Source organism: Myotis nattereri (assembly GCF_964212035.1).
Source record: "Myotis nattereri genome assembly, chromosome: 1".
Classification (NCBI taxonomy): Eukaryota; Metazoa; Chordata; class Mammalia; order Chiroptera; family Vespertilionidae; genus Myotis; species Myotis nattereri.
The window spans coordinates 204,688,306-204,698,820 of NC_138075.1; the positions used below are offsets into that span (position 1 = coordinate 204,688,306).

The 10,515-nt window shown below is 51.2% G+C and overlaps 1 protein-coding gene across 1 annotated transcript; it reads right to left on the bottom strand.

The window, feature by feature from the left end:
- Positions 1 to 5,612: 5,612 nt before the first annotated feature.
- SHISA3 (shisa family member 3) lies at positions 5,613 to 9,036 on the bottom strand (the record flags this gene model as incomplete). The annotated part of the gene is made up of 2 exons (XM_081092790.1): positions 5,613 to 6,184; positions 8,760 to 9,036. 2 exons carry the CDS (start codon positions 9,034 to 9,036, stop codon positions 5,745 to 5,747), a joined length of 717 nt encoding a protein of 238 aa, XP_080948916.1. The 3' UTR covers positions 5,613 to 5,744.
- Positions 9,037 to 10,515: the final 1,479 nt, after the last annotated feature.

A 10,515-nucleotide genomic window follows, 5' to 3' on the forward strand; every position in this document is an offset into this window, starting at 1 on the left:
TCTTCTCAGGGACAACAGTTGGGTGTGGCTACCCCAAGCAAAACCACAGCAAAACAATATGCAGACAGAAAAGCTACCTGTCATGAATTCTTGTAAATTCAGTGTGCCATCCTCGTTTAGAAGCTTTTGTATTCTTATGGCTGTGGTACACTCACTTGTTATTTCAAGTTTAAACTATGGAACTAGCGATTCAAATAAGAATTCTCTGTCAGAATAACGTCATTAATAACGAATATTTAATTGCAATTTTAAAGTAGCCATGTACACATAAAAAAATGTTAACGATTTGTTCCTTGATAGTTTAAGATGCCCATAAACTCTTTTTCTGAACACATACTCAGTAAACTTTTTAGGTTATACAAAGGTAAACTGACCCAATGAAATGGATCACATTGCTAAGTATGATTGTGTATATTTTCAGGAGCCTTTTTGGTTATCTCATTTTAGGCAGGAAATTTTCTATGGGCTTAGGTCAATCTGGGAAATTCTTCACCATGAGAAGGAGCTAATGATGACATCAATAAAGAGTAGAGAGGTGGGGAAAATAAGAGGGACCAGTCTCTCCATTTGAACAATGAAAACTACAATCTGCTGGCTTTAGAATGAAATAACCATTTTAAAGCAGACCTACTATACTAATTGTGTGTTGGGGGGGGCGGGGGGCGGGGTATGCAGATGGTAACATAAACTCGCAGGCCATTAGTACCCAACAGGGTAGGAAGGTGCTCTGTCCCAGGCCATAACGGCAAATGAGCCAGGTATCAGAGGAGGCCATGGATTATCATGGACTAACTCTGTCCAACCATCGGACCGTGTTCTCTGTTCCCTGCACTCCCATCAACAGTTACACCTGCCCTCCCACAGTACTTAAACTTTCATTTTTATTTTAGGGTATTTCATCTGCTTTCTATCAATTATCATTAACGACACAGCTCCCTCCCTACTAGAATGCGAGTGATTTGAGGCAGGGACCCTAACTTCCTATTTCTCATGACAGTCCTAAACAGTAAGGTACCATTAATATTTCTGTTTTACAAATGAAAAAAAAGAAAACAGACACAGTGAAATGAAGTGGCCCAAAGTCAATCAGCTTATAAGTAAGAGCCAGAAAACTAACCCAGACACTATGACCCTAAAATCCGTGCTAAATCACCTTCTGGTTTTATGTTTCTCGTGTGTAAAAGAAGAGATATTTGTCATGTAGTATTTCTATCTGTGTTTTATATCATCCTGGGTTATAATGTAGCACAAACACTACTGACCCTTATAATGCATTCTATCTTTAAGACATGTATGTACAATAGTACACAACCACTGTTGCCCCAATAGATTTTCCTGAGAAAATTAGGCCTTCCAGGTAGGTGTCGTAAAGAATGTAGACTCAAATTCTCTGGGAGGGTAACAAAGCATCAGAGCAGTTCTCTCCGTGTTCTGGTAGTGTGGCGGGCTGCGGTGAGCACCTCCTGGGTGTCTGAAGTGACCCGATGTTAGCTTGGCTGCCTAATCTTTCCAAAATGAAGATGTCATCAAGTGATCTCCCTCATAAAACCCTTCAAGGCTCCCTCTTGTATTTGATAAACATCCAACCACCATGGTTTTCAAGATCTCTTATCTGATCCTGCTTGTCTCTCCACTCTCTTCTTGGAATTCTTTGTCTAGTTTCCAGGATGCTCCTTGTCCTTTCACACTGTGGGTGCTTCTCTGCCTCCCTGTGAATTCTGTGCTTTGCCGAATATGCTCTTCCCCTCATTTCCAGACTCTTCTCCCCCTGGCCATCCAGTCTTCTTCACTCAGCTCCCACTCATCGCTCCCTGCTCAGTGCAGCCTCATCACCTCCAGGATGAGTGAGGTGCCTTTTGCCTGGGCTGCCAGCATGCTCTGTGTGCACTTGCCCTGTCGTTGCAATTCTAAGTGTTGGATTATGGGTTCATCTTCTCCTACGTGGCTGTGAGCTCTTGGAAAGCAGGAAAGAAAACGTGCAGCCAATCAATGATTCTTTCTCATCATTGATGTTTATCTCCCTTCATCTCTGAAATCAATAAAGATGTATATATTTTTTTAAAGAACTGCATGTTATTCACCTTGTTACTCCCATCCTCTAGCACAGTGCCTGGCCCATTAGTGTGTCCAACATGTGCTTGTTGAATGGAATGATTCCTGCAATTCTGCCACAGTATGGCCTTTTCACCCTGGGATGTGCATAATAATATTATCAGCTACCTGGCTTCCAGAGAGAAGCGCAAAGACATGTACTAGATGTCAACAAGTACGTGGGGATATGATTTGATTCAGTGTCGCTGAATGCCATATTTCAGTGAGGTATACAATGCTGGCCTCATTTTAAACAATTTATAACCAGTGAACTTGACTGATGGGAGCATGCTGCTAAGGAAGGGAAATGTGCAGATGTGAGCTTTCAGCATTCTTCAGCATTATTCTTCCTAAGAGATAAAAACTGCTCCCCAAAGGGATGGCAAATAAAAGTACAGCTACTAGAGAAACCTGACAACCTCCCTAGATGGCTATGTGGGGGCAGTTCTGCCCCCTAGAGGACATTGTGAAATTGTCTGGGTGCATCTTTCTCCTTCATGTTTGGGGCTGGGGCGGGTGTGCTATGGGCATTCATGGGAGAGATCCTGCAATACCTGGCACAGTCCACACATCAAAGACTTCATGTCCTTGGCATGACTTTGGAATGTCCCATCATTCCTTCTGGTGGAAAAACCTAATCCCGTTTTCCCTATAAGGTAATATTTGCACTACCTTAATATACACTGAATTTTCCAGATATAGAACAACTATGCAAATCAAAGGAATATCAACTTTGCTTTGTTTGGGAAAAAATCACATAACAGCAGCACAACTGTGGTGTTTGAGCTGTCAGTCTAGCAAACCTGCGTCAGTCTGGCCTGGCTGGTGGGGCTCAGTGATTGAGCATCCACCCTTGACAAGGAGGTCACAGTTCAACTCCCTGTCAAGGCCCATGCCTGGGTTGTGGGCTCAATCCCCAATAGGGGGTGTGCAGGAGGCAGCTGATCAATGATTCTCATCATTAATGTTTCTATCTCTCCCTCTCCCTTCCTCTCTCTAAAATCAGTAAAAACATATTTAAAAAAAAAAAAAACCTGCATTTGTCCTGATTTGGAAATGTTACATGCCAGTTATCTTGTGTAAGAGGTTTGCATCTGAGCCCTTGGTTAGTCTGCTCAAGCCATTATATTTTGAAATCAATTACTTTTCCTTTCTTTCTTCTTTCTGTTTACCATTAGGGCATTGTATTGATTTTTTCAATTATATGTGTCATAGGAGTAGTGGTATCTATGAATTTCACATGAGGACAGTTCAAGGGATGTCACAAAATAATTGTTCTAAGGAGAGCTCACTGGCTCCAGCAGAGTTGACAACCTCCGCCTTAGAGAGCGGGGCTGGGCCCCGTGATCTGCTCTGCAGTGGGTTTCATGCGTGGAAGCATCAAAACCTCAACGCAGCCCTAGCCGGTTTGGCTCACTGCATGGAGTGTCAGCCCACAAACTGCAGGGTCTGGGGTTTGATTCGGGTCAAGGGCACGTAGCTTGGTTGCAGGATCGATCCCTGGCCCTGGTTGGGCCCGTGCAGGAGGCAACGAATCGATGTGCCTCTCTCATACAGAGGTTTCTCCCTCTGTCTCTCCCCTTCCCTTCTGCTCGCTCTGAAAATCAATGGAAAAATAACCTGTGGGATCTTGGGAAAGTTACTTCACTTCTCTGTGCCGGTTTCCAAATATAAAATAGAAATTACAATAACTCCCCGTTGACTTTTTTGGGAGGATAAAATAAGTGAGTGCAGATAAATACTAACAATTGTGTGTGGCTCATAAGAGTCCAGGTAACGATTAACTTAAAAATATAAAAAGAGCCATATTTAACGAACATGAATAAAACCAGTCTAATGACATGAGAATGTGTTCCAGAGCATGTTCTCAAATGTACATCCTTTTATGCGCAGCCTTTTCTCTGTTCCTCCCTCCCTCCTCTTCTCCCTTCCCCTTCCTTCTTTCCTTCTTTCTTTTGTTCCTTCATCATGGGGGCTAATTTGAGATACAGGAGAAAGCAGGAGACTGGAAGGCAGGGCTCCTTGGCCATGAGACTGGGCAAAGGCTCAGTATCTTTAAACTTATTTCAGAAACGTAGGCCCAAGAGACTCTTGGGTCCGAATTTTACTCTAACTAACTGTATTTGAAAACAGCTGCTAAGGGTGACCTGTGATAGTATGAATTCATTTAGGCCTGGATTCCCAAACATCTACAGGAGCCAGGCAGGTAACAGAACTGAGGGAGATGGGCCAGGTAGGGGGGATCAGGCAGAAGGCTGGCAAATGTCAAGTGTCCTGCCCGAAAAGGGCCCGCCTGAGCCGAGAGCAGAACACATCTTCTATGGGTCACAAGAAGCCAGAAATCCAGATTCTTAGGAGAAATAGCCCAACACGTCTGAGGGTGGCATGCAGCCCACCAGCTGATACTCGAGAAAAACTCACTTCCTTTACTGCTTTCATGAGCCCAGTGCAGGAAATAGCTTTTTAATGTAGTTCAAAATCAATGTGAGATCTTTTTTCTTTGCATTTCAAATGTGAAGCGTTAAGTAAAAATTTTCCTTTTATTGAATAGCAAAGAGTATCATTAAAGAGATAAAATGAAGCGCTTTGCTCTAAAATTTCAAATAGACTTCACGAAAACAAGTATGTTATTTATTCTAACCCAGCAGGATACATGCCCAAATGCATAGTCATCAGACATGGAACTCAGTGACGTTTGCAATATGTAACACTAGCTGATTATAACCAGTAGCTGGACTTTGAACTCCACAGTTAATATTAACATAAAAAATTACAGTGTGACTACTAAATAATTAGTACCGTCAATGTGGTAAATCCATTAAATTATAAATCTTTACATTTGTACATAACTCATTTTACATATAAATGTTTTAAGACCCAACTGTCCAACTTTCACTTAAACAGAAAATATTGCTGAACAAAAAGTCTGCAATAAATATTCCCTCAGGTGGGTGGGGGAAATGCGTTCACATACGTCCTGTGTTACCATGAATAGCTGAGTAGATAACTGAAAACTTTAAACGCCTCCTGTGGTTATCAAAATCTTGTATTCTGAAAAAAGCTCTTATAGTTTAAACACAATTTAATTATTAACTTAAAAAGCAACTGTTTCTGATGATGCTAACATTATTCATGGTTAGGTCGCTCCCAAAATCATAAATAGGTCGTTCGCTGTCCCCTCAGTTTACTTAGTGGTAAATTCTTTTAAGTGGACCTTCAATAATTACTAGTACAACCAGGTATTGCTCTTTGCTTATTTATGCATATATTTGTATTATAATTCACTAAACAACTTATAATGAGAAAAGAACATGTATTCTTTTTCTAAACAGTACAGCTGAGTTTTCCAATAAAACATCTTCAACCCGTTGGCAACTGTAAAGTTTGAACTATTGTATCTTTTGAATAAAAGTAGCGTAAATTGAAATGTGCTGGTCACCATGTTTTCAAAGCCAGAAAGCAGTTATCTAACACAGTCAGGCTGTGACTGGAGCCAGGAACCTGAAGACTAGAAAGCATCGTATTTCCCTAGCACTCTCCCCCATGGCATCGCTGGGTTCCAGGGAAGTGTCCTCGCAAATATCTGTGGCATTGACAGCAGCATCCCACCCGCCTGCCCTGGTACCGCGTGGTGGATGTATGGCCGGGGCCTGTCAACTGGAACTGAAGTCTGGACAGGTCTTCCCAGGCAGTGGGGGCTCCTGCTGGAGCGGGTACGCAAAGTATTGGGGTGACACCAGGAAACCGGACGGCTGGGTCAGGTGGATTGGGTGGCCTGTGGTGTACGGCGGAGGTGGCGAGGGCACCAAGCAGCCTGGCTCTGCCCTGGCAAAGGAGAACCTTCGGATGGAGCCGCCCGTGGAGCTGGAGCTGGTGGCTGTGCTGGACTGCCTGGAAGGTGCTCTGAGGTTCGTGGAGGTCAAGATCATGGGCAGGGTCTCTGTCTGGTAGCTGCGGAGGGAGAAGCGGATTGGCTGCTGGGAGGGCTCCTTGGGTCTCAAGCAGGTGCAGCAATAGATGGCCACCAAAGAGCCCAGGATGATGAAGGCGATGAAGATGGAGCCGACAATCAGGAAAGGGACGTAGACAGGCTCTAAAAGGCAAAAACAAAAACAAAAAGGGACATAGACAGATGCTGGGACAGGGGTCTCCCAAACTCCAGGCAGCTCAGGGGTGGGAGGTGGGCGGCTCAGTACTCCCACTGGTCAGCCCAACTTCTCAGAGCTTGTTACTGGTAACTTCGAGAGTGTAAACTGTGATGAGGGAATATTCTTGCTCCTAGCGGAGAGGAAGGAAACTGATACTGTAGCCTCTGTTAGCAATTAGCCATCATATTGCACATCTGGAAGTCAGAAGGAACAGACTCAATCTTGTTCACGCACCGAGGAAAGGAAACGGTGGGTTTTTCTTGGTTACTGTAACTCTGGGTTTAAATCCGGGTTTTAGTAGCGTTATCACGGTGGGGCCGTAGGGCTTTGACCCATAGCTGAGGCTGAAAATCCATCTCCCGTCCCGGAATCTCCAATCTAGGCGGAGAGAACTAGGCCTGTTAAATGAGACTCTCCGGAATTTGCCAGACTATGGAAAGAGCTGTGTGAAGAAACCCACAGTGGGCCCCAGTTAACTGTGTCTCCTAATGCATCACAAATGGTCATCTCTGGATGTTTCCAGAAATAAGTGGGGATGCCTACTCCAGCAGCCGCACGTCTGCCTCTCAATTCCCACGCAAACCCTGCCAAGGTGAGGCTGGTCTTTAGGTAGATCATGATGCACATCCTGGCGTTGGTAGCCCAGACTGTGTGTGAGAGCATCCTTCCGGCAGAGCAAACCCCAACTTCCTTGTCTCTCTACAAGGCAGGCAGGAAATGTCCCACCCCTGCGGCAGCCCCTGACTGATAGAGCCACACTTGCAGGCCGCCTCCAGCTTGGAGACAGAAGAAAGAAAACCTGCATTGCCCAAGGCCCTACCTGTGCGTGGCTCTCTTTTATTTGTCATCTGATTCAGGTCTCATGGAGGTGGGCATGCTATGCTCTATTTTCCAGGTATGGAAAGATACCAGACAGTTTTCTACATTCCCTGAGGCAGTGGCTGACGGGGAATTATCAACCCCCAAGTTCTGTGGGCTCCTAGGTGTAAGCTCCTCAGTGGACCACCCATTTGGCCAGGTTAGGTAACACCTGTGGAAGGGGGAGGGGGGGGGGCAATGAGCACTGCTCAGCGTCCCTGCACTCGCGTGCCATCCACGGCCTACCTCTGAGAGTGACATGCCCGTTTTAGGGGTGAGAGGAGGCCCAGAGCAGTTCAGTAACTGGCCCAAGGTGACACCGCTGGCACAGCGCAAAGCCACAGCCGGTGAGAACCTGCCAGACCCCAGCTCAGTGAGTGCGGGGGCTGCGCTCCCTCTGAGCAGAGCCCGTGGGTCCCCCACAGGAGGCGGTCGCTTATGCTCACTCTGTATCTACGGACAGCAACCGGGTGCCCCCAGGTGAGAACAGTGTGTCTTTCTAGCCGGCTGCCTGGAGTGCCCGACTTTCCGCTGGTGATCTTTTCTCCAGTAGCCGCTTCCCAATTCCTCTAGGCGGGGCAGCCCGACCTCCAAAGCTAGATTTCTTGAAAGTCCAATGAAATTCTAGGCAAGAGCGGGCTCCCCTTTCCTCTGGGTAACGCACCCCTCTCCTGGCGGGGGCAGGAGGGGGAGCGCCAGCCTCATTCATTCATTCATTCATTCATTCTCTCTCCACCTCTCCTCGCCTGTCCGGACCGTCTCTCCCAGGCTTCGGACCTCCGCCCGCGCCCGAGTCTGGGGTGCGGGGCGCTCAGCTCCGCCCGCTCCTCCGGTTTCCGGGCCGTAAAACCATCGCCCGGAGCTCTAAAGGGTTTCCCTGATGTTCGGACTCAGGTGGGAAGGTCTTTTTTTTTTTTTTTTTTTTTTTTTTTTCTGTTAGCGTGTAAAGTTGCTCTGCTGGGGTTGTGATTTATTCCGCTCTGAAGTGAGTGAGCGGAAATTTGACCCGTGTTTTCCGACGTGAGAATAGGGGGCGGGGAAGCCCCGGCGACCCTGGTTTCTAAATCTCCGCCGCGAGGACCCCGGCCTCTCTGAAAGGCGTGACAATAGGGGGTGGGCTGCAGAGGGTAATTCGATGCAGAGAAATGAAAGGAAGTCGGAAAATGGACGAGCGGTTTAGAAACGCTACCAAAAGACCACAAAGGCGGGGAGAAGTGGCTGAAGTTCCTTAGCGCTGCGGGGCTGCAGAGGAGCGCTCCCCGAGAGTTGCATTCTCTGCGCCCTCGGCACCTTACGGAGTGACGGGGCCCCCAAAACCCAAGGCCAGCCTAGTGGCTGCCCCCACAGCCCTTCTCTGCAGCCTCCCGCGGGCCCGGGGGCCCCCGCCGGCTTCCCCAGAGTCACCGGGGCCAGCGTCGCGGTCCTCGCGGTCCCGGCAAACTCCCCCTCGGCCCAACCCGCGGGGACCGCGAGGAGCGGGAGTCGGGGCTGCCAAGCGATGAGACCCCCTGACCTGAGCCGCGGCCACCCCCTCCGTCGGGGTCTCTCCACCTCCCTCGCTGCGTCCACTTTGCACAGACCCAGGGGCACCTGGGCGCCTCCCCGTGTGCACACCTCTCCCCCCCCCCGCCCCCCAGCAGCCGCCAGGGGCCCCGCACTCACGCGACGGGAGGCCCGGGGGCTCCAGCTCCCCGCGGTCGTTGGTGCAGCCGCCCTGCTCCAGCCGGGCGTCGGCCGCGGCGCAGCAGTAGCGCAGCGCGCAGGAGCCGCAGCAGATGGTGGCGTCCCGCGTGTCGAAGTCCTCCGGGCACTGGAAGCCGTCGTGGTCGTTGCCCTGCGCGTCCACCCAGCCGTGGCAATACTCGCCGGGCGGCTGGGCGCCCGCGGGGCCCCCGCGCAGCCAGCCCAGGAGCAGGCAGACGGCCAGCAGCGCCCCCATCGCCGCGCGCGCCCGGGGCGGCCGGGAGGGGGACGCGGCAGGAGAGCGAGGGGCGCAGCGGGGGCTCGGGGCGCCCCGCGGATCCGCCTCCCCCGGGGCGCGGCGCGGGAGGCTGCCTCGGGGGCCGCGGCCGCTCCCGGGTGCGTTAGCGGGGGCCGGGGAGGCGCCGGGGGCTGCGCTGGGGCATCCGCGGGCCGGGGCTCGGCATGGCGCGCGGGGGCAAGTGGACGGGGGCCCGCGGGAGGCGCCGGCAGAGGAGGCTGCGGGGGCCGCTGCCGCCGCCCTGGGCGCGGCTCATACCGCTCCGGCTGCTCCCGCCGCGGGGGGCGCGTCGAGCCCTCGGCCGCCTCCCTCTCCGCCGCTCACGGGGCCATCGCGCCCGGGGCGGGCCACGCCAGGGCCGCGCGGCGCTCGGACTCCGCAGGTCCGGAGCGGAGCCCAAAGGAGGGAGAATGGGAGCGCCCCACGTGTGGCTCCCGGGACACGCGGCCCCGCGGCACCCGCCCCGGTCTGTCCCGGGAGCAGGAGTCAGCCGGGCCCGGCCAAGTCCGAACGGCCTCCTGTTGCTGACAGCTCTGCCTGCCAGGCGTCCTTTAAAAGGGAAGAGGGAGGGGGAGACGGCGAGGGTGAAGAAAGAGTCCGCCCTCCCGGGTCGCGCCGCTGGAGCTAATCGCCGAGGGCGCGACGTGGACCCGGCCCTCCGCCTTCCCCGGCCCCCCTCCCCCGCCCACCGCGCTCCCCCACGTCTCGGCTCTAAACCTGAAAAGTCCAGATCCTCCCCACACGCCCCCCAACTCTTGCTCAGCTCAGAACGTTCCGCAGATTGAAGGAGAGGGGAGAGGGCCACCGGGTGTCCGTGCCTATCCACGCGCGTTGGTGCGAGGGTGCCGACGCGGGTTGATGCTTTTTATGCATCTAATCAACATCACCGCAGCGCTGAGGTTTGTCGGTTCTTCTGTCACCTGTGGCGCGCGTCCGCACTCATTCCTAGGACACCTGTTCTAAGGGTTCTGGACGGACAGCGTGGTTTTTAGGGGTTGCCAATATGTGCACTGAGATTGCTAGTAAGTTTCCACTTTTTCCCCCCCGCAGCGAGCCGGCACATTTACACACACACACACACACACACACACACACACACACACGCTTGCGCTCTCTCCCCCACCCCCCTAACCTGCGCGCCGCTGAGTGAAGAATCGAGGCTCACTCCACGCACCCGCCAGGGCAACTTGCAAAACCTCCAAGAGCACGACTTGCCCGCGCAGGAAATCAAAGAACTAAATGAATGATAATGGAGCAGATCTGGACTTCTGTTGGGGCAAAGAAACACATTTATTTAAAGGATGTGTCCCCTGTGTGCTGTTTTCGGGGGCACTGCTCCTTGAGTGGCTTAAGTGCCTTATGAAACTGGTGTTATGTGAAGCCCGGGCTACGCTCAAGAATTTATTTCTTCTGCATCCCGAACTTCCTCTCGTCCTG